The sequence below is a fragment of the Copadichromis virginalis genome, linkage group LG3, assembly GCF_057382275.1.
Source record: "Copadichromis virginalis isolate Kocher_CV1m ecotype Utaka linkage group LG3, C_Virginalis_male_GT1.1, whole genome shotgun sequence".
NCBI lineage: Eukaryota > Metazoa > Chordata > Actinopteri > Cichliformes > Cichlidae > Copadichromis > Copadichromis virginalis.
In genome coordinates, this window is record NC_140620.1 from 13,915,771 (window position 1) to 13,940,055 (window position 24,285).

At 44.1% G+C, this 24,285-nt stretch overlaps 2 protein-coding genes across 2 annotated transcripts; one reads left to right on the plus strand and one right to left on the minus strand.

Moving 5' to 3' along the window:
• Positions 1-608: 608 nt before the first annotated feature.
• Positions 609-23,177, plus strand: LOC146712936 (V-set and immunoglobulin domain-containing protein 8-like). Its single transcript, XM_085445457.1, has 4 exons — positions 609-893; positions 1,146-1,481; positions 2,688-3,050; positions 20,009-23,177. The coding sequence occupies exons 1-4, from the start codon at positions 833-835 to the stop codon at positions 20,182-20,184; spliced, it is 936 nt and encodes a 311-aa protein (XP_085301583.1). The 5' UTR covers positions 609-832; the 3' UTR covers positions 20,185-23,177.
• LOC146712937 (protein NYNRIN-like) lies at positions 8,062-10,692 on the minus strand. Its single transcript, XM_085445191.1, has 2 exons — positions 8,931-10,692; positions 8,062-8,864 (listed from the first exon to the last, which is right to left on the minus strand). Exons 1-2 carry the CDS (start codon positions 10,689-10,691, stop codon positions 8,751-8,753), a joined length of 1,875 nt encoding a protein of 624 aa, XP_085301317.1. The 5' UTR covers position 10,692; the 3' UTR covers positions 8,062-8,750.
• Positions 23,178-24,285: the final 1,108 nt, after the last annotated feature.

Here is a 24,285-nt window from a genome sequence, read left to right on the forward strand (position 1 = left end):
AGATTCCATCGCTTTCGTTATGACGCCCTTTATGATCGTCCAACCTACAGTCCAACCTACCAAGCGTCACTCAAATACTGCATCCTTAAGCGAAGGGTGTTGCGTACAAGCTTGTGGCTGAACGACAACACTTTAAACTTTATTTAAACCTTAAATTTAATCGGATGTGTTCAGGTTTAAGCTCAGGTTCAGTTATTGAGTGAAAATACCAACAGACTCAGACATTTAGAACAAACTAAGAGTCAGATCAGCAGAAACAGAGAACACGGACATGTCTGCTGTAACTGCGTCACTCTGCTCCACGCTGATGTTTGTCCTGTTCGTCTCTGCAGGTGAGATTTAACTCTGAGATAAAACAGGAAGTTTTGGCTGTTTAGTAAAAATATTTCCCTGAGACTTATTTTCATATTGTTTCAGTTTTTCTGTTTGTGGCGATGAAACAAGAATCAAACTGCCGTCAGAAACAAAACGTTCTTGTGCTTCAGCGACTGAAACACAAACTGTTCCTACATGACGACACATGAGAGGTTCTGATTTTGTTCTGTGGAGATCGTTCAACAGCTGAACACTAAAACTTTTCTACTTCGCCTCGTTTGTTGTGACGCACTTATTTCTGCGCATCCTCAGTCCAACCTACCAAACGTCACTCTAACGCCACGTCCTCACGAGACACGGAAGAGTTTGAACCGCAGCTTTAGCTTTATTTAAACCTTAAATGTAATCTGATGTAGTCAGGTTTAAACTCAGGTTCAGTTATTGAGTGAAAACACCAACAGACTCAAACATTTAGGACAAACTAAGAGTCAGATCAGCAGAAACAGAGAACACGGACATGTCTGCTGTAACTGCGTCACTCTGCTCCACGCTGATGTTTGTCCTGTTCGTCTCTGCAGGTGAGATTTAACTGATAGAAACTAAACTGAGTTTATTTCTGAGATAAAGAGTCTCAGTCTGGTTTACATGCTGATTATATTTCTCTAAGAACTAGTTTCTTATTGATTTAGTTTGTCTGTGTGACGGCGAAACAAGACTGAGTCTGCGTGGACATAACATCTGTAATCCAGATGTGACAGACACAAAAGAGGCTGTTGAACAGTTGTACTTTGACTTTTAACCTCTCTGCTCTTTGTTGTTTCCTCTTTCAGACCAAAAAATAAAGACAGCTGAATCTGGACAGGACGTCAGACTGACATGTCGAGTTCAAAACAACAACATTGTAGTTCTACTGTGGAGCAGAACTAACCTGGGAGAAGAATATGTGCTTTTGTACCGTGACGGTCACTTTGATCCAGATGACCAGCATCCATCTTTTAACAACCGGGTGGATCTGCAGGACAGACAGATGAAGGATGGAGACGCGTCTTTGATTCTGAAGAATGGGACGTTTAATGATGCTGGAACATACGAGTGTCGGGCTATTCAGGGAATCGGACAACCTATGAAGCTCATCAGCAGCATCCACCTTCGTGTTGTTCCTCCAGGTGAGTGAGTAGAGTTGAGTGTGTGTGTGATCAGAGGTGAAGCTGCTTCCTGGTTGTTGATGTTTGTTTGTTGTATGGATGAGCTGGTGGATGTCAGAGGTAGACAGATGTTTCTCCAGCTGGTGAAAACGTACTTAGTGCAGACACAAAACGTCCATCAGCTTCAAAGTGTGTCAGAAAAATGTCCACATGGTGACTGATGGATGAGAGAGGTCCCATTGTTGTTGTTGTGCACAAATCATTGAACAACACAAACACTTAGAGCTGCTTTCAGTGCTGCCTGTTTTGTTACTGCACACATTTCTGATGGTCCTACAGTCCAACGTAGCAAACGTCTCCCTGAAGCCTCTTCTTAGAGACCAAAGGTTGGATCAGAGCGAGCAGCTGAAAGGACACATCTATGAATGCAGTCAGAGACTTTCTCACAACCTCACACTTCATCTGGTCACATTTACACTCAGGTTTAATCTCAGGTTCTCTGTTAGTCACATAGACTACATATTCACACATTTTTAACATTCTAAGATAAGTAAGATATACATGTTAATTTATTTAATGATAAGTAAGATAAGTAGTAGTAATTACACTGGCACTGCGCTGCTCTGCTGCACTTTGCTGTTTGTCCTTGTCTTCGTCTCTGCAGGTGAGATTGAACTAAACCGAGTTTCTCTCTGAGATAACAAGAAGTACAGGAGGATTATTTCCATATGGAGGAGTGTGTGTGAAGGAGACACGAGGCTGGGTGGAAACATCTGTAATGCAGCTGTGACAGAGACAAAGAAGTGTAATGTGTGTGTCAGTGTGATGTGTTGTAGTGTCAGGAGTCCGTATGCAGCTACAAAGCTTCTTGTTCAGTGTATACAAACAGCTGTAGCTCCATAAAGGCAGCATGCAGAGACTCACAGTGTCTTATAATGAGAGGCTGCTTTCTCTCACACATTATGTTCACTTATTATCAGCACATGTTGTTGTTCTGTGGAAGCTAACATCTTGTAGTTTCTGACACTTTGCATGTTTAGCATGAGGCTAAAATTCCCCCTCAGTGGGTCACTGGTGACCTGCTGGATGTTCAGAGGTTCATTAAATCCAACATGACTAAAAACTCAAATGTCAAAGGAAATAAACAAAATATTTAAAGTCAATCATTCTGATCATAATTGTACTTTGACCTTTAACCTCTCTGCTCTGTGTTGTTTGTTCTTTTAGTCCCAGAAAACATAATCACAGCTGAGTCTGGACAGAACGTCACTCTGAGATGTAAAGCTCCAAACAACAACATCATCACAGCTGTAGAGTGGCGCAGAGCTGACTTGTGGCTTGAATATGTTCTTTTGTACCGGGATGGTCACTTTGATCCAGACAACCAGGATCCATCTTTTAAGGACCGGGTGGATCTGCAGGACAGACAGATGAAGGATGGAGACGTGTCTTTGATTCTGAAGAATGTGAACACTGCTGATGATGGAACATACGAGTGTCGTGTCTTCATGGAAGGAACAAACCGGAGGAAGAGAGCTAGTCTTAAGACTGATCCCATCAGCAGCATGTACCTGAGTGTTGATACTCCAGGTGGGTGACTAGAGTTCAGTGTGCGTTCAAAGGTGAAGCTCTTCCTTTGTTTTTGGGGTGCGTTTGTTTATGGATAACTGAGACATGAACTAAAGAGTTAGATTAATGTCTCAGTGAGCTGTGTTGAGCCTAAACTCAGAGTTTTCTCTTTGTGAAAGTGTCGATCATTTTACCTGGTTAAATCACCAATTTATTTTTAACTTCACAGGAATTTCTGTGTATTAATTTAGTGATCTATAAAATTTAAAAATTTAAAAAAAACTCTCATACATGAATACTTTTAAAAATACTTTGTCATCCGGCATCCCCCGTGTGCGGCAGCCTGTTACAGCAGCTCTGCTCAATCTGAGTTTCTTTCTTTCTTATCTTTTCTTCTCGTAATTTTTTATAACTAACGTATCAGTAATTAGACTCTGCAACCATGTTCTACCGTTTTGTGCTAGTTCTGGTCGTTTTTCTTAGTTTATTTCTACTTTTTTCACCCGTGTCTGGGGACCCAGAGCAGAGATCCTTTGTTTACAGTAAGGATCAGCTGTTAGTGCTGCGTCCCGCAGCGGTACTGCCGGCGGACAGACCCGACATTCCCAGCGAGCTGAGGAGGAAAAGACGGGGGTGTCGTGCTGGGAAGGAGCGCCGTCGCCCGAGAAGGAGACGTTATCGACCATCTCTTCCTTCTGTAATCATTGGAAACGTAAGATCTTTGCCCAATAAGATGGGTGAGCTCACGTCGCTAACCTGGTCACAGAGGGAGTACCGGCAATGTAGCATCATGATGCTAACGGAGTCGTGGCTAACACCGCTAACTCCGGACACAAGCGTGACACTACCGGGATTTCAGATGCTGCGAGCGGACAGGACAAGAGAGAGCGGTAAGAGGAAAGGAGGGGGACTGGCAGTGTTTGTGAACGACAGATGGTGTAACCCTGGGCACATCACTGTGAAAGAACAACTCTGCAGCAGAGACATTGAGCTGTTAGCCGTTAGCATGCGTCCGTACTATCTGCCCCGGGAATTCTCGCATGTTATCGCAATAACAGCGTATGTCCCCCCCCTCGGCCAACGCGGATGCAGCCTGTGACACTCTCCACTCAGTGGTCAGCAGACTGCAAACACAATCTCCGAGAGCCCTTCTCATAATATCAGGGGACTTCAATCATGCCTCACTGGACTCCACACTGCCCACCTTCACCCAGTATGTGACCTGCTCAACCAGAGACAATAAAACACTGGACTTACTGTATGCCAATGCAGAAGAGGCATACAGTTCATCACCTCTCCCTCCACTGGGCAAATCTGACCACAACCTGGTGCACCTTGTCCCTGTGTATGAGCCCTTAGTGCGCAGGGTGCCACCAGCCACCCGCACAGTACACAGATGGTCAGAGGAGAGCGAGGAGGCGACTGTGTGGGAGGTGATCTGTGACGACCATGGAGAGGACATCGACAGCCTTACTACATGCATTACTGACTATATTAATTTCTGTGTGGATAACACCGTACCTACCAGGACTGTACGGTGTTTCTCCAACAACAAACCTTGGATTACCCCAGAAATTAAAGCTGTCCTCAAGCAGAAGAGGAGGGCCTTCAAATCCAAAGACAAAGAGGAGTTGAAAAGGGTGCAGAGAGAGTTGAGGGGACTGATAAGGAATGGGAAGGACAGCTACAGGCAGAAGATGGAGAACCAGCTTCAGCAAAACAACGTTGGTGAAGTCTGGAGAGGCCTCAGAACCATCTCAGGCCACAAACAGCAGAACTCTCTGCCTGGGAGGGATGTGAGGTGGGCAAATGAACTGAATCATTTCTTCAACAGATTTGATTCAACCATGAGGCAGTCTCCAACATCGGCTGCAGACTCACCCACCCCCACTGCTGCTGTTCCACCTCTGACACCTCAGACACTTCACACCTCCTCTATTCACCCTGCTCACTCCCCCCCACCCCCAACAACAGCATCCAATACACACTCAACACAAGGCTCCAGCCTGTCTCTCTCAACCACCCAGGTTAGGAGGGAACTGAGGAGGATTAATGGCAAGAAGGCAGCGGGCCCAGATGGCATCAGCTCGAGGGTCGTCAGGTCCTGCGCGGACCAACTGTGTGGGGTGATGGAGCACCTCTTCAACCTGAGCCTGAGGTTGGGAAGAGTCCCACAGCTCTGGAAAACCTCCTGTGTTGTACCAGTGCCAAAGACTTCACGCCCCAAGGACCTCAACAGCTACAGGCCGGTGGCTCTGACATCCCACCTGATGAAGACCCTGGAGCGGTTGGTCCTGGCTCAGCTTCGGCGCCTAACAAGCTCATCACTGGACCCACTTCAGTTTGCCTACCAGCCTGGCATTGGCGCGGATGATGCCGTCATTCACCTCCTACATCGTTCCCTCGCTCACCTGGAGACCGCTGGAAGCACTGTGAGAATCATGTTCTTTGATTTCTCCAGTGCCTTCAACACTATTCTTCCCTCGGTTCTGAAGGACAAGCTGGAGAACTCTGGAGTGGACCATCACCTCACTACCTGGATTTTGGACTACCTCACCGACCGACCACAGTATGTGAGGACTCAGGGCTGTGTGTCGGACAGGGTCGTCTGCAGTACGGGGGCCCCACAGGGAACGGTTCTGGCTCCGTTCCTCTTCACCATCTACACTGCAGACTTCTCCCACAATTCCACCCAGTGCTTCCTGCAGAAGTTCTCTGATGACTCTGCAATAGTCGGCCTCATCACTGATGGGGACGACAAGGAGTACAGAGGACTGACTCAAGACTTTGTGGACTGGTGCCAGCTGAACTACCTCCAGATCAACGCCAGTAAAACCAAGGAGCTGGTGGTAGACTTCCGCAGGCACAAGCATTCTCCACTGCAACCACTGAACATCCAGGGTATGGACATTGAGGCTGTGGACAGCTACAGGTACCTTGGTGTTCATCTGAACAACAGACTGGACTGGACTCATAACTCAGACGCCCTCTACAGGAAAGGGCAGAGCAGGTTGTACCTGCTGCGGAGACTCAGGTCGTTTGGGGTGGAGGGCCCACTCCTGAAGACCTTCTATGACTCTGTGGTGGCTTCTGCTATCTTTTATGGTGTGGTCTGCTGGGGCGGCAGCATCTCTGCTGGGGACAGGAAGAGACTGAACAGGGTGATCCGAAGGGCCAGCTCTGTTCTAGGATGCCCTCTGGACCCAGTGGAGGTGGTGAGTGACAGGAGAATGGCGGCTAAGCTGTCATCCCTGTTGGACAACGTCTCCCACCCCATGCAGCAGACTGTGACAGCACTGAGCAGCTCCTTCAGTGGGAGACTGCGGCACCCACGGTGTGGGACGGAGAGATTTCGCAGGTCTTTCCTCCCCACTGCTGTCAGACTCCACAACAAAGACTTTAACTGAACAAACACACACATCCACACATATGCAATAACACTAAGTGCAATAATCTTTTCTGGCATCGTTGTATTTTTACTCAGCTGTATATAGCATTCGTATTCTATTTTTATCTTATTGTATATTTTTATTCTATTTTATTCTACTGTATATAGTATATTATTTTATTCTATTCTGTACAGCTGTGTACTGTATTTATTCTTATTGTATTCTAATTTTTGCGTCATAACTTTTGCACTGTCCACTTCCTGCTGTGACAAAACAAATTTCCCACGTGTGGGACTAATAAAGGTTATCTTATCTTATCTTATCTTATCTTATCTTATCTTATCTTAACTAATTGCTGTATATATTGTTAAGATTCAATATTGAGGAAGGGTACAAGAGGTGATCGAAGAATAACCACACCGATCCGGCCGGGTGAAGTCAAACGATGATTTTAATGAATACACGCGTGGGAAGACAACTCTGTACGCAGACAGGAAGTAGTCTTCGACTTAATCAAAGCATGAACAGATATTTTATAGCATCAGGGTTTGTTTACTGACGCCCCTTCATGCGTCACAGATACATTTTATACATAGATCAGATCAACATCATCATGACTTTTCACCTAGAAAATCATCTTCTATTTTCATGGCTAGCCCTTCCTGTCTACCTTTCAGTTCTTGTCTTGTTCCTCTTTCTTGCCGAGACACCAAGAAACGGTTCCTCTTTTACCAAGACAATTTTGCAGTTACAGCCAAACATAACTAACCTCTCCTCTAAATAAATCTAATTTAAAGTGTGTGTGTGTGTGTGTGTGTGTGTTGACCTCACATGCTCTTTGTGTCACCTCTTCACCTACTGTCTGTGTCTCGTCCTCAAATGCTCTTTCTCAATTCACCTGTTGCACTTCTGACCTTTTACCAGACCAGAAGCTCACTGAGACTATGTGTATGTCTTCTACTAAATAAATGTTTTAATCAAGAACCTCTACTAAAACCTTAATATAAAATGATCTGATATATAAGTGTTTTGTAAGCATGTATTGCGATTCCTTCTATGGCTCCAAGTCACTTGCACAATAGATTGTCCGAACATCGCGCCGAACAAAGCTTCCGACCCCCAATTAATTGACCGAGCTCCAACTCTTTAATAAGCACAGATATGCATTGTGTATAAAATAGTCATAACTGCTTAAGGCCTTCTTAAAGCTATCTGTTACATTGTTAAAGCCTCGTCTTAGCCTGCGGCTCAAAATAACTTCCTGCTTCTTTCTACATACAACTTCCTGTCAGCCTGCAACTCAGTCTTTCTGAAAGAGACACTGTTTAAACCTTGGAATGCAATATCCATGCTGCAGATTATATTATTAATGCAATGACAATTATTTAACAATAGCAGTAAAATAATTTCCCTCCTCGACACTCCCCCTTTTGACCTCTGGAACACCAGAGGTCACAATACATTGTGTCCTCACGCAGACCCTTCTCTGGTGGTCTCGAACCTCGAGATCTCCAGGATCCTCGCCCCTCCTGTGGTCGCCGAGATCGATCTTCTGCAAAGGAAACAAAACACCTTTTCTTGCATCTCCCTAACTTATCCTATCTGGGACTCTTTAATCAAAAGCATTGTGTCCTCATTATCTTCTTAACTTATTGACTTGTATTTATGTATACTCTTCAACGTTACTCATCACTTTAAAATTCTTTAAGCGCTGGTTTCACGTCCAGTTGCTCGCTCTACTTTCCCTTATCTGATCATCAACATCCTGTGCACAAGTTGTCGCTGCTGCAAGTTAATCTACTCCAAAAGAAAACAACCACTTTAATCAATTAAGTTTAAGCATATAAGCAATTACTCCTGTATACATTTCATCATAGCTAAATGCTGCCTTGAAACAACTCCTATGTGTTAACACTAACTTCATTTTAAAACCTCACATTTCCTATGTTATCACCTGTTTTGGTATAACCTTTTTATTTCATTTTGCTCCCTTAATGTAACAATACCTTCTAATTCTAATGTATCAGACTTAACCAAAATATATGCTTTCCTTCCTCTTTGGTCCTTCTTTAAGTTCAGTTAAAAGCTAAATGAATTTAGGGCCTTTTGCCTGGAATCAATACTGTCATGTGTGTTTCTTAACTCTGTGTCTGTAAGCGTGTGCAATCCTTCATGAACTCATATTATCCTCACAGTAGATTGGCTAATCATAGCGCTAGCCAAAGGCTCGTGACCCTCCAGAGACAAATTTGAGCCACAACTCCTTTAAAAGCACAAAATGCAATATGTATAAAATAGTTATAACTGCACCTGAAATACAAAGTTAACATCATCATAAACATCTTATGGTCATCAAAGCAATGGGCAGGGCTGCGACCCAATTTAGCCCTGTCTGCGCACAAATTTTAGCCAACTTGTTTTTCAAATTTAGGTTCATCCTCTCTACCTTTCCTTGAGATTGAGGATGAAAGACCGTCCCGAACTTATGTTGCACTCCCAACATCCTCTCTACCTCTTGCAAATCTTTATTCTTGAAGTGAGTACCATTGTCTGATCTAATTCTCTTGGGAAACCCATGCCTTGGAATGTAATGATTGATTAAGCACTTAATCACGCTTTTCGCGTCTTCACATTTGGTCGCCCATGCTTCGGGCCATCCAGTCAAAACATCCACACACACCAACAAATACCTCACCCCACCTGGGCCTGTATCAATCATGTCGGTATAATCAATCACGACCTCTTCTCCTGGCCTTTCTGGCATGAGAAACTTACCAGCTTCAGGTTTTACTGCTGGCTTTGGGTTGTGTGCCCCACAAATTAGGCACGTTCTGGCCTTTTCCAGTATCATCCTTCTCAAATCAGGATGCCACCATCGGCACAAATTTCTCTCCATCTGTTTCACTCCCACGTGACCAAGCCCGTGAGCCTCATTCACCTTTTGTTCCGCCATTTTGGCCGTTAAAGCGGGACGCCCATCTGGCCCCCTCCACAAACCGCCATCTTGCCAGGCTCCTTTGTTTTCCCACACCCCCTTTTCCTCTGGGGATGTCTCCTCCTGAGCCTGTCTAACTTCTTCCATGCTGTTAGTGCTAACCTCCTCTTCTGGGGTTACCTGCACCAGTTGTCTCTGTCCTTTGTAGCCCGCTGCTTCCTTTGCGGCTTCGTCAGCTTTCTGATTTCCTCTTGCCACCATACTGTCTGCTTGTGAGTGGCCTTTGCATTTTATAATACTTACCTCGTCTGGGTCCTCCAGGGCCTTTTTGTGACAGATGGGTGCATTAGTGGCCGTTCTGAACCCGGCTCTCTTCCACTGAGCCAGTTCCACATGAGCTGCTCCAAACGCATATGCTGAGTCAGTGTAGATGTTCACTCTCATGTTTTTAGCCAACCTCAGGGCTCGAGTTAGGGCTATCACTTCAGCTCTCTGGGCCGACTGTTGTCCCTCGATTTTTCCTGCTTCTTTCACCTGAAACTCAGTTCCTACTCTACAGACTACAGCATAGCCGGCTTTCAATCCTTCTTCATCTCTGTGGCAGCATCCATCTGTGAACCAATCCTCAGCTCCAAGTATGGGCTCTGCCTTTAGGTCTTCCCTGATTTTTCCTTCAACCTGGGCTTTCTTAATACAGTCATGTGGTTCTCCTGACCCCATTAGGTCTGCCATATTTATTCCTTCATGTGTGAATATCAAATTTGGCGCCTCTAAAATTTTGCTCAACCTTTGTTGCGTCAGTGGAGTCATTGTGAATGCCTGTGAGTTCACATAGGCCACTACACTGTGTGTAGTAAGCACTTTCAGTGGGTGTTCCCTCACTATATGTGCTGTTTTCTGAATTATCTTTGCTACTCCTGCTGCGTGTTGTGTGCATGTGGGATGCCTTGCTTCTGTTGAATTTAATCTTATGCTAACATACATAAGTACATCCCTACCTCCCCCTTTTTTCTGAAACAACACACCATTCACAACTCCCTTTGTTTCTGAAACATCAAGATAAAATGCCTCATCATAGTTAGGTGTGGCCAGATCTGTGGCTCTTGACAAATCCTGTTTTAGTGAAATGAACGCTGTCTCTGTGTCCGGCGTCCAAGGCAATTCAGCCTTCAGATTTCGAACACCAACTTTCTTGATCAGGTCCCTTAAAGGGGCCGTTTTACCCGCATAGTTCGGAATGAACTGCCTGCTGTAACCTGTCAAGCCAAGAAAGGAAAGCAACTCCTTCACAGTTCTTGGTTTTGGATGTGTCAGAATTTGGTCTCTGTGTGTGTTCATTAACCCCACTGATCTATGTGCGATCACCCGGCCCAGGAATGTTACCTCTGGCCGGACCAACTGCAGTTTTTCTTTGCTCACTTTGAAGCCACACTCCGCCAATCTGTTCAACACCACGAGCGATGCTGCCGTACAGGCCGCTGCTGACGGGGCTGCAATAAGAAGATCATCAACATACTCTATTAATGTACAGCCCCCTGGCAGTTGACATGGGGACAATGCCTCTTTCAACACCTGATTAAAAATTCCTGGTGAGAGTGCAAAGCCTTGTGGTAGGCGTGTGTACCTCAATTTGCGGCCTCTGTATGTAAATGAGAAAATGTCTCTGAGTGACTCGTGCAGTGGGAGACAAAAGAATGCATTCGCTAGGTCAATACATGTGAACCACTTTTGGTCTTCAGTTTTGTGCTTCTATTATGGTCTGTTAAATGGTATGTCAGACTTCAGCCGGAACAGGATAGGCGAACAGTTAGCTAGACCTACATCTGTGGGCCCTGCGGACCACAAAGTACCAGGCAATTTTGAGAGCTCAGCTACTGCATCAGGATGATCCATTCTTTCCCTGCCATGTATTCTGGAGATTTCTTTATGTTCTAAGATCACTGCATCGTTGGACAAACAAGTTATGCGATATATTTTACATTTTGGTGCATACCAGACGTTTGGAATTTGGGTGCTTTGCCAGCATGCGTTGTCCAGCGCCCGCTTGACCATTGGTCCCAGATCTCTTGGCCCATGACCCTCGTGGACCGCCAATGTAATGTGAGGGGCTGAATCCTCTCCCACATTGTACCAAGGCAGTTGTTCATCAGTAAATTTCACAGCCGCGGCCACACCTTCTGGTCCAACATAAATGTTATGTGTTTGCACATTCCACGTCTGTCCCTCAAGATCAGACTGGAACTGTTCCCGATAGATATCATTATCTTCCCTATCATAAAAGAGTGTAACGTGGAAAGGATCTCGCGGGAGGGAATAGACGGCCAGACTCATTATCCAGGGTTTCCACAGCTGATAATGTCTCAGAATGCCTTCTTCCACTAGCCTCCCCCAGTAGATTTCGGCAGTGGGTTGTTCAGAGTTCTGGACTAAATATTGAGTCTTTGAAGGTGATCCCAGTTTCACAAGCAGGTCCCTGCCCATGAGATTTTCCAGGCACCTGTGAGGACACCACATATTGGTGCTTCAAAGTCTGTTTTCCTAGCTTTGTCAATGCTGGATCCGTCAATGGCAGTGTCATTGGAATCCCGGAAAAGCCTACCACATTAACTGTGTGACAGGAGAGTGTTGCACTGTCTGGTGTGTCTTTCAATGTTGAGTATGTTGCTCCAGTATCCACCAGGAAGGGCAATTCAGTGCCTTCCACGGTCATCGACAGCATGGGTTCTGCCGTTCCCACGCTGTTCGGTTTCTCCGGGCTCCGTCAGTATTGCTCCCCCTCCCAGCCCCAGTCAGCTACTGGGTACTGGGCGGCTGGTGCTGCATTCGGGTTTGGAGCTTGATGTGCTCCCCTGTAAGCAGCTCTTTGTCTTGGGCCTCCTCGTGCCTGGGATCGATAGCCTCGCCCCTGATAGTTCTGCGGCGGTTCAGGGCAGTCTCGGGCCCAGTGTCCTTCTGCTCCACATCTCAGACACACAGTCCAAGACACCCTGCCAGGATTCCCCGGATTCCGAGCCCTTTGTCCTCCCCTCACGGATCCACCACGCCCTCTCTGCGGTCCACCGGTCCCCCAATTCCCTACGGGTTGACGCTGCCTTGGTGCATTGGCGGGCCAACGATCATCAGGGTAGAGACCCGGATCCTGATCTGGCCAGTCAGGCACAGGATCGGGCTGAGGCCTTGCCACCATTATAGTCTTATTTAGTTCTTTCGGTTCTTTTTTCTTCGCATTATATTTTTCGCGAGCCTCACCCAGCTGCAGCCTAAGCAGCTGCGCCTGTACTTCATCTAACTCTTTCTTTTGTTTGTTCGTCAAATCCTGTTCCTGCTGAAGTCTGTGGGTCACATGTCTCTCCCACTGCACCGAGTCTGCAACGGCAAAATCTGGGTTCTTTTCCAAGTCAACTGCAACCTGGTTGGGCAGCCCTGCCAGCACCGCCGAACGAAACCACGCTCTACTTTCACCCTCCTTCCCCGGATGTATTCCTGTTTCTAACAACCATTGTTCCTTTGCTTTAGCTAAACACTCTCTGGGTTTCTTTTTGGGATCCCAAATAATTTTTGGAATGGCTCCAGAGTTGGGAGTTGGGTACTTCTCCCGGACTGCATCTGCTAAGTCATTCTGCACCTCATGGTATTGTAGGTCATTTGCATATCTGGTTGTTTGAGCTATCTGCTCTACATCTGCTAACCCACCACCCAGCATACAACGTCCGGCCAAAGCGCGAAAGTCGCCCAGCGCTAATTCTTCTCCTTCCCAATGTTCTCCCTTGGTTATTGGTGGAAGTTGTTTAACCAATGCTTCCAAATCTCTCACCTTATAGGCGCGATAAACTGGTTCGTTCTTTGGACCTGCTATTAGAGGCAGACTTAAACCAGGGTCAGGAGCTCCTTGTTCAAAACTCACTTTTCTACTCTTTGAGCTCTTAAATATGGGCCGTCTCTGTGCTTGGTCTCTCTTCACACTCCTTTTCCTCAAAATTAGGCTTGTACTTGGTTGAGGTTCAGCTCCTCCATCTTCGTCCTCCTCATCGTCTTCTTCTCCTGATGACGTCGCACGGCCTTCATTCTCCTCTTCTGGCCCTCCCTGCATTACTCTCTGCTTTATAACCTCCAATGCCGTTAATGCCTCTATGGACGCACGTAGGGCCTCATGCATTTGTCCATACACTTCTCCTTCAGTTTTTAACACCAAGCTCAGAGGTATTTTATCACCCAGCCCTTTCTGTTGGGATATAATAGGTTTACTTACCTCAACCTCCATCGCTTGGCACTCTTTCTCTGCTGATTTTAATACTCCAGGGGAAGCCAAGCGAACAGCTTTCTTACGCTGTTCGAGCTGATCCTTCAGAGGTTTGCATCCCCTTTTCCTACTAGGTGTCGCACCCGAGCTGTCAGCCATTCTCTGAAACACAGACTTACCTCTTCCAATGGCGTTGGTCGACTCCACCTTCTTGGTCTAGGTCACCCAGACACGCTTAACTTTCGGTTTCAGTCTTCGTCTCGCTGTTCTCGCAACCACTGGCTCCTCTTCCCCTGCTCGGTGATACACAAAGTTTAACCCAGCACTTTAGACGCTGTCCTCGCGTTCTCAAGCGTTGACACTCAATCAAAATTATTCGCCCTCAAAGTGTTAATATATGACACCAGCAACCCTTATGCGCAACGCGCTCACCTCCGTATACTTACCTCTCCAATAGTTCCTCGGATTAGTGTCTTTTCATTTATTTTGAACCCATTAACGGCGCTGCGCGTCCCTTATATACTTTACAGCAACACACCCTCAAGCATCCCGTACTAATAAATCTAAAACCACGAAATCACCTTTATGTCATTATGTCAAAGCTTTCTCCATGTTGCACAGCCTGCCACAGGTTTAACAAAAAATCGCTGCCCGAGAAGGCTCCCACATATCAAGGTGGTCGTTTTCACAAACTTCCAGCAGACCCTCAAATAAACAAAAACAACGACCCAGGCAGGCTTCCAGTTCAGCCTCCTCAATTTCTATGCACACCGAAAACTCATGGGGAGATTCTTCTGTCTCCCCGTGTCCTACACAATTCACCTCCAAATGATCCCCTACAATTGAAATTTCAGTGTGGAATGACGCAGAGATTAACATTTCCTTATTTATTCACTATATGTAACCTGAATTTTCTCTCTCTTATCAAATAACAAAGGTTATCTTTACAATTTGTTATTGAACTACTAATTAAGTTGCTTTTTTTGGTGTCAGTGATAAACTGCCCCTAAAAAGTCCACTTTATTGCGTGCTCATTGAGTCACTCCTATCAAAGCTATTTAACAAGTTCAATTTACACATACTCATTAATTTGTCACGCTTATTAGTGGCTCATGGTTGCTTAAAGCCTATGTCTGACTTGACCACAGAGTTAGAGCATCATTCAATCCTCTCAGGATGACCACTCCACTTACTCTGCATCCAGTCAGCTCATGAATTAACAACCCTTGCAGACTGTAACCCTTTTATTTTTTGTTTATGCCTTCAAATCCACCTTAAATCTTCTTTACCTAAAAGTTGGTTTTAAACACAAACAATTCTTATATTCTATTTTGAAACGCTGTCACCATTCATATATTTACAATGTTGTTATTTACTAAGCCAGCATTTTAATTGCAGACATTTATCCACATTTGCAAACAATAGTTATAGAGCTGAATGACACACAAAACCGAAAGCATAGTCCTCTCATGCGCTCTGCATCAGCTGCCTCATTTGCATGCACACACACTCTTCATCTAAGAATAGCAGCAGGCAGTCAGTGCATTGCTGACTCGACCCACAGAGATCTTTTTTATTACAGAGACGTCTTATATTTACAACTGCACAGATTTTAAACCTTTTAACACCTATCGAATTTCGACAAATTTAACATAACCGTTTTTGCGATCAATTAACCAGTATCAAGGCTTTAACTGTTTCTGGCCTCATTTCTAAAATCCCTAACTCAATTTAAAAGCGTCAACCAACCCAAACTTTTTTGAAGTTTTAGGTTAAAGTTACACGCCCGAAGTCCACTTCTGCTGGCCAAAAAAGCGCAGATACCGTTTCAAACGGTAAGGAGACTCTAGCTCCTAGCTATTTTGGAGGTTCCCAAGTTCTCCCCGGTTGCCAACCGTACTAACCCTATTCGCCGATAGGTCAGGGCCAAGCGTCCTTGGCCGGGAGGGAGCGTTACCTCCGAGAACTGCGCTTCCTAGAACCCCCACGGTTCCGTTCTAAAATAATTTATAATACTTTGAAACAACAATCAACACCCGAAACAAGTGTATAACTGAAGCAGGTCCAACCTTATAACCAAAAAATAAGCAAATTCCCTAACATACTAAAATCATTAAGCAGTCCACTGCTTCCCACGGTCCAACCGTATTAAATCCTTACCAGCAGTCCAACTGCTTTAAATCCTCAGATTCTTATCAAAATCAAAACAGACATCCACCAGTAATTTCAGTGAGTGGACTTAAATTTTATCATGTCCAATTTGGCACACTTTGGAAATAATTCAACAGGTAGTGCCTTACCTTTTGGATAAGCCGGCTTATGCCCACTCACTTAGACCACTGGAATTCATGTCTGCCCGTCAGACCACCCAAGACCCCGGATTTCTCCGTCCAATATATATATATATATATATATATATATATATATATATATATATATATATATATATTAGGGGTGCAACGATATTCGTATCGATATTGAACCGTTCGATACAGTGCTTTCGGTTCGGTACGCATATGTATCGAACAATACAAAATTTGTAATTTATTTTATCAACTTTCCTTCTGACGATACTGTCTGTGTTGAGCGCTCAGTGAATCTGCGTTCGACTACTCCGCCTAGGCTGCACTGTCGAGCGCAGATCCACTGAGCGCTCAACACAGACAGCATCGTCAGAAGTAGGGCTGCCACAAACGATTATTTTGATAGTCGACTAGTCACCGATTATTTTTGCGATTAGTCGACTAATCAGATCATCATCCATTGGACGTAAAACGTACAGCTTATTGCACCAGCAGCATCTGCTCTTATATAACTATCATTAGCTTACAGCTTTAAGTGTTTAAGGTCTGTGCTAACTAAAAATAAAGACAAGATGATAGTTTATTAAATTTTAATGAAGTTTGCAGATTGTTTCAGTTTAATAAACTCCTTGCTATCTAAAATATAACAGGACACCGGAGTAAATTCTCGAGCATCTCACACTTCTGATAATCAGCTGTCTGCTTGACGTTTATTCAGCTGTGTAAAAACTATAACTTTAGTCTCAGCCAAACCGATTTACTCAGGAACAAATAAAATACTGAAAAAAGCCAAACAATAACATTTTAAGTTATCTAAGTGACTTATATATCATGTTTAACCTGAGTAGCGAAAGACAGCGGTGGGTTTGAAAACGATTAGCTGGGAGTCCGGTGTTCTCACGGCTCTAGTTAGCCTAGCCCCCGGCTAGCTATCGAGCTAGTGGGTAACAGACGTCTCCGAAAACGTCGGAGCGCTTTTGAAAATATGTGGTGTCTTGATAAACTGAGCAGATATTTGAGGTTTACATAGCTACATTCCCGCCTGAAAATATGTTAAATGTTTATTTTGTGACCCAGAAAGAATAATAAGAGTAATATTAAAACTAACTAGCTGACGCCATTGTTGGAAACTGAGCCGGGCCGGGCCGTGCTATGAATTCTGGGACAGAGCTTCTTCTTCTTCAGGGTTTAACGGCAGCTGGCATCCTTGTACATGCAGTGCTGCCATCTTCTGTTTCAGTCCGTTATTACACTCTTAAATCCTGCTACTTATTACTGCGTCTTTTGGGATCTTACAAAGCTTCAAATGACGCGTCGACTATTAAATCAGTCGTCGACGATTTTGATAGTCGACGTAATCGTGACTAGTCGACTAATCGTGGCAGCCCTAGTCAGAAGGAAGAGCGCAGGGCAAGCTAGCGAGACAGAAGTTAAGCTCTCCTTGCAACATGGACCTCCCCCACCCTCATTCAGATCTGGCGTTTGGAATTATTTTGGTTTTCATGTGACGTATGACCCTGAAGTCATGGCGAGTCATGGACTAAAGTAAAACAGTATGTTGGATGTGCCACGCAATGCTCAATTACATGGGTGGGAACTAGTGTGTTAGCGCAGTTAGCTCGTTAACGTGTTGGCCGTCTAGCCCCATGCACGGGGCGATCGGCGGTAGCTCGTTAACGGAGATTTGCCGTGTTGTGGCGTTAAGGTCATTTCAACGAGATTAACCTGAAAGCACTAGTGGGAACACAACGAATATGACTGCACATTTACGCCGACATCATCCTAGTGCAAAGACAAAAACAACAAGCATGCTACTAACTTTAGCCGAGTCATTTAGACAGCTGTTAGCACATGATTCTCCTTATATATGTTTAATATGCTGCTGAGAATATAGCCCAGAAGAAGTGGATAGTATAGCTTTTATTTTGGAAAGAGACATTTCTCTGTAATAAACTCTCTTTTCCAAAGATGAGTGATTCCTCAATCAGATACAGGGCTCGCAATATCGCTAGCCCGACGTCCCGGGGCTAGCGATTTTTCCAGTCGGGCTACCAAAATCTATCTCTGCCCTGCCCGTCGGGCTATTGTAGGAAGGAAAAATATATGTCAATGCTTTTGCATTCTTTCAGAAATGTAGCTGGGTAATTATGTCATTGGCATCGGTGAGCCACTGTCAATATGTGACATATTGAAATCGCGTTTGAATTTGCGCTTGTTTTTTGCTTTCACTTTGCAATCGTGCGAACTGTGTATAGAGAGCGACAGCACTGATCTGTGAGTGATGATAATTTGTGCACCAATTCCTCTGACATCGTCTTATTAATCGTTAGCTTACTATGCAAACATGACAAGTGAAATCTCCCGCAGCTTAAACATGTGAGAGGTTGATCGCGCAGAGAATCGCTGAGCTTATGTGAGTGCGTGTGTAAAAGCAGCAGGATATATATTTTAGTTCTGCTGAGCCAAATAAGACAGGTCAGGGTGAAGAAGTGACAGCCAAAGAAAAGCTTACCACAAAACGGAGAAGTTATGACAAATCAGACTATAAGGCAAAAAGAAAGTGCAGCTTTATGGTTTCATGGACAAAAGAATTTCTGTGGCTGCAATATGATGAGCTAAATAACCAGGGCTGCACATAAGTGGTCCGCAGGTGCGCATTCGCTGTCAAAATAAAAAACACGCACAAGGGTTAGGGTTAAATTTAAAAACTGTACTTTTGAGTTAAAATATATATTTATAATTTTAATAAATGACAAATTAAAAATGCATGAACATTTCTTTTGTATCGAAAAAATATCGAACCGTGAATTTTGTGTATCGTTGCACCCCTAATATATATATATATATATATATATATATATATATATATATATATATATATGACACACACACACGTCCATTACAAAATTCCTTAAAGCTCAGGTCCTCTACCGGAGGCCTCGGAGCTTGAGGATCCCGCGCAGTATCTTTGCTGTTCCTAGGATTGTGAGATATCAATGTCGATGTTGTTCCTGGGATCTGCTGGAGCCACTCGCCTAGCTTGGGAATCACTGCACCTAGTGCTCTGATTATCACTGATGCCACTGTTACCTTCACCGTCTACACCTTCTCGAGCTCTTCTCTGAGCCCCTGGCATTCCTCAAGCTTCTCATATTCCTTCTTCCTGATGTTGCTGTCATTCAGGATCGCTACATCGATCACTACGGCTGTCTTCTCATGTTTGTCTAGCACCACTATGTCCGGCTGGTTAGCCACCACCAGCTTCTCCATCTGTATCTGGAAGTCCCACAGGGACCTCCAGCCATACTTGGCAAAGATGTTTCTGTATACTGCACTAGCCAATTGGTTATGGCTTTACATAGCAGTGTCCCAATTTCTAGGCCACACCCTTCTGATTTGTGTCACCAGCTGTCTTAGTGGAGCTTAATAAACTCTATATCATGTTTAACCTGAGTAGTGAAACACCGTGGACGGTTTAAAAACGATGTGCTGGGAGTTCACTGTTCTCACCGGCTCTAGTGAGCCTTGACCTCCCAGTCAGCTATTGAGCTGGTGAGTAATAGACGTCTCCAAAAATATCAGAGCACTTTTGCAAATATATGATTTGTTAATAAATTGAGCAGATATTTGAAGTTTACACAGCTACATTCTTGCCTGAAAATATGTTAAATGTTTATTTTGTGACACAGAAAGAATAATTTTAAAACTAAGTAGCTGCCGACACTGTTGGAAAACGGAATTTGCTGGGCGGCGCTATGAATTCTGGGACAGGTTGGGCCACGCAGGATACAGCTGACCCATCCTTCAAATCTGGGGAAATGAAGGACGCATTTGGAGCAGCCTTCAAATTGGGACAGCCTTTTGTTTGTTTGTTTTTTAATAGCCATTTTCAACAACTATATGACAGCTGCAGCTTTAGTCAGTTTTTAGTTTTTAAATGAAAGAGGACAGAAAAAAACACTGTTATGCAAATTTTCACACTCTCTACACATTTGAACCTTTTCTTTTTTTTAACCTAATCCTATGCACTAGAGAAGGAAATGGATTCTGTTCTGTTCTGCATTCGTCCCCTACCTGACAGCTGACACCTTACACCTTTTTCTCACCTGCAGATCAACCAGGAAACCATGGAATGGATGGATCTGTTGGACTGATAGTTGGTCTGATAGTTTTGAGTCTGATTCTTGCTGCTGAAGTTGCTTATATCACCTACAAAAGAAAACGACGCAATTCTAATACTGATTTTGATTCGGGCAGTACAGTACAGCATCTGATTGAGATGAACTGAAGAGATGATGGAATCACCAGAGGAGATAGGGACATATGTCCCTAGTCATCTGATCAGGGCTACTTGTTATACAGCATACAAGTGTGGTCGCAAATTTTGAAGCCATCCTGATAACCTTCTCCCACCAACGATGTGGAGATCCAACCTCTTTAGATCCACCCTCTGGCTGAGAGCCCTGCCCAAAGGGACAACCGGTCACATATTAACCTCCTAAGACCCGAATTCTTTCATGGCATGCATTTTTAATTTTTCTTTGCTAGTTCAAAGTGTGTGTGTGTGTGTGTGTGTGTGTGTGTGTGTGTGTGTGTGTGTGTGTGTGTGTGTGATTATATCGTATGATATTTTATTATGATGTGTGTATGTTACCCTTTTCCCTGGGGTGGAGACAAGCAGACCGCCTTGAGCAGACCAGCCCCTGGCTGTGCAGCAGCAGGGAGGACCCGCATCCCAGACCCCAACTACTCTGCTACAACCAGTGTTGGGTAAATTACTTTAAATTAGTAACTTAGTTACATTACTAGTTACTTCCATCAAAAGTAACTCAGTTACTTCAAGTTACTAGTTACTTTCAAAGTAACTAGTTACTAGGGAAAGTAACTTTGGTTTTACTCAGACCTCTCTTGTTAATGTGTTGCTAAATGGATACCCAGCCAGAGTGCCAGTCTTCTAGCTTGCTTACTTGCCACAAGTGCACTGTGCCACCTACCAAAGGAAAAGATAATGTGCATATTTCCACGAGAGAAATCCCACGCCTGGACCGTCATTGACTGCTGCCATGATTCTAGCCTACGTCACAGCGTCATGTGCGCTTTTTACATCCAACACAAAAACTGCAGTCGTGGTGCTTTCGATTGTATTCAGAACTCGGAAATTCTGCCTTCTGAATAGGAAGATGTAGGCAACACCAGACTGCAGATGAGCTGCATACAGGGCTGGACTGGGACAAAAAATCTTCCTGGACATTTTGACTAGAGACCGGCCCACCATTATAGGAAAAATCATAAAGCCTTTGAATGAAAACAAACACTGTTGTGACAGTGATGTACACTGTTCTGATGGTATATATGCATCAATCTATCAATCGTTTGTTGTAAGATTCAGATAATTATTTATTAAAAGCTAGACATTTTAAATGAGAATAAAAAAGAAAAGTATTTCCTTGTGCCCACCTCTCCCTGTTAATGCTCTACCTGCCCCCCCTGGCAAAACTTTGCTAGACCCGCCCCTGCACAGTTACCAGCTGTCAGCTACCTAAAAAAGGATCCTGGGGTTATTTGTCTCTCAGAAACAGCTCATAACTTCAGCTCATTCATGTTAACTAAAAGGTAAACCAGTTTCTCCATCACCTGTTCAGCTCTGATGATTCAGTAAGGACATCTCCTGGTTTCATCTTCATGTTTCCCTCTCACCACATAACCAAACTGATATCATGACCAGCAGCTTTTTTGCAGCTGTGGCTCCAGCAAACATCAGCTGATACCTGTCACCTGTCACACTGCTCCCCCTGCCAGACTGCAACTGCACCTTATGTACATTTTGTAGTATTCATTCCACCTCATTTATTTCTGTATTTTATGTATACAAGTTTAGATTCGTTATTTATAGTTGGTTTTCACAGCTTTGTGTATGTATGTGTAATGTGTATATATAGACACGTGTGTGTGTGTGTGTGTGTGTGTGTGTGTGTGTGTGTGTGTGTGTGTGTGTGTGTGTGTGTGTGTGTGTGAGATTTACATTGCTGTGCTTGAGAGCCACCATCTACCGGAACCAAATTCCCTGTATGTGACTGCACATATACTTGGCCAATAAACACGATTCTGATTCTGATTCTGATACTAGAAATTAATATTAAATAAATTCTAACAACAGCTGATCAAGCTTAAACATGCTGCTGTTGTTTAGCGCGACATCCGCTGATTTCCTCTTTCTGGCGCAAAGTGAACGATAAATAAACAAGAGAGCCGATCAGCTGATCATTGATCAGTTTCATGATTGAAGTAGCAACAGGAGAGGGAGGGGGAGAGAATGAAAGGAGAAGATGCAGCTGTGCAGCAAAGACAGAATAACTCCAGCTTTGTGTCTTTTTCATTGTAGCTGAAGTCCGGGACAAACTGTTCCTTTTCACCTCAATAAGAAACGCGTAATATTTCTCTGAATACGAGACTATTCCGTTTTTTAGGGCACGGTTGGCAACTCTAATAATTAACCATATGAACAAAATAAAGTTCAACATCAGTAACATCATAGCACCCACCCAGCTGTATAGAAACTCCGTCATGCTAGCTAGCACGCAGTACGAAAAAGTCAGCACAACGAAAATAAACTCCAGCTAAACTTGGTTTATATCTGACCCAGATGGACTGCAGGTCATAACTTCTTACCTGAAGTTCAGTTCACCTGACACTCGGACCGGCGGCCGCTTCGGGTCTTGCCTCCCCTTTCTCTCATCCACCTGCTGGCCTCCACCACTTGCTAATGTTACTGAATCTGTGGAAGCTCCGCGATAGCCACCACACGAAGTAACGAGTAACGAGCCTATCTAAATCCCAGTAACGACTAACGCGTTCCTGATTTTGGCATAATAACTAGTTACCGTGCTCGTTACTACAATAATAACGTAGTTACTGTAACGCGTTACTTAATAACGCGTTAGTCCCAACACTGGCTACAACACATGTAGTCTGACACTTGTCTCATGATTTCACGTTTTGTGACTATTGAGTGAATTACTGAGATTGCTCTAATATACCTTAGTACTTCATAGTTCAGCTCTTGTTCATAGTGTCCCACGGTAATGTTCTAGTATTGAATCTTGTTACTCTGAGTCTCTTGCTCTCTATAGTGTGGGTTAATTTTCAGTTTCTTAGTCCCCCTGAGTTTGTAGCATTCTGTTAGTGTATGTGTTTGAGCAATTCCAGAGGATAGATTCATTTTCCTCTAACCTTTAGTTCATATAGTGATTTTGCCAAAATAAAATCTTGTTTTACACTGTTCCTCCGAGCCTCTGTGTGGTGTCTGCATCTGAGTCCTCTTCCTTGTGTTGGCTGCCCAGTCGTGACAGAACCTGAACTTGTCTGATGTTCATGCTGATGAATATGGCCAGAAAATGAATCACTTAGAAAAAAGTCACAACAATAATCAGATGAAGCGTCCACACAGAAATATCCAGAAAACCACTGGATCAGTCTGTGTTCCTATTTCTGCACTTTTTGCTTCCATAAAAGTTGAATGCTGCCTCCTCGGTACTAAAATACTTATTTTGAGGTGGTTTGTCTGATTGTTAAGTTTGTATATTTTTGTTGTTCTGTGGAGATCTTTGAAGAATGAAGACATTTAATGATTTAATCCTACTTTGTATTTACATTCATGTTACATCAGATTTATTTTTGATTATTAGTCCACCGTAGAAAAGGTCATGTTAACGTGAACACCGCGGTCAAGTGGGCCGTCATTTGTGAGCCTGTGGTCGCAAATTTTGAAGCCATCCAACCCTTTTAGATCCAATTAAAATCAAGACACTCAAAAAGATGCTCTGTAAAAGAGTAGAATTCTTGGAACAGAGTTTAATACACTGAATCATATGAACAGCAGGAAAAATACATACAGACATTTAGCAAGAGAATTACATAGCAGAAAGCAAGCAAAGTAAAACCCTGGGGTGTACAGCCTTAAGCACAGACAGCAGAGCAACACAGAGCCGGACAGGAAGCAGCAGCAGGAGGAAAAGAAGTGCTGGGGGTGTCCTCTGGTCCCCTAATATAGGGACCAGTAACCCCGCCCCCAGCTGCTGGGTAACTTTCCCACGTGCCCAACACAGCTGCAGGGGTCAGGTAGCGGCCAAGGTCTTGGCCAAAGGCCAGTCAGGACTCCGACTACCCCTTGCTCTGGCTTATCACAATAGGTCATGACACGGTCAAAGGTCACACATTAATCCTAATTATTAAATCTTATACAGCAAGTGGCACAATCTTATAACATATAATCTTATAACTACATAGGTTACATGCTTTCTCATATATAAAAACACTTCAGTGTGGGTTCAAAGTATGTGTGTGTGATTATATCGTATGATATTTTATTGTGATGTGTTCAGGATCTCTG

Excerpts from the sequence above, each read along its gene's own strand:
- LOC146712936 (XM_085445457.1), top strand. The coding sequence starts at position 833 with ATGTCTGCTGTAACTGCGTCACTCTGCTCCACGCTGATGTTTGTCCTG. Across the intron at positions 1,482-2,687 it reads CCTTCGTGTTGTTCCTCCAG|TCCCAGAAAACATAATCACA; the intron begins GTGAGTGAGTAG and ends TTGTTCTTTTAG. Across the intron at positions 3,051-20,008 it reads CCTGAGTGTTGATACTCCAG|ATCAACCAGGAAACCATGGA; the intron begins GTGGGTGACTAG and ends TCTCACCTGCAG.
- LOC146712937 (XM_085445191.1), bottom strand. The coding sequence starts at position 10,691 with ATGAACACACACAGAGACCAAATTCTGACACATCCAAAACCAAGAACT. Across the intron at positions 8,865-8,930 it reads AGAATAAAGATTTGCAAGAG|GTAGAGAGGATGAACCTAAA; the intron begins GTAGAGAGGATG and ends TCTCAAGGAAAG.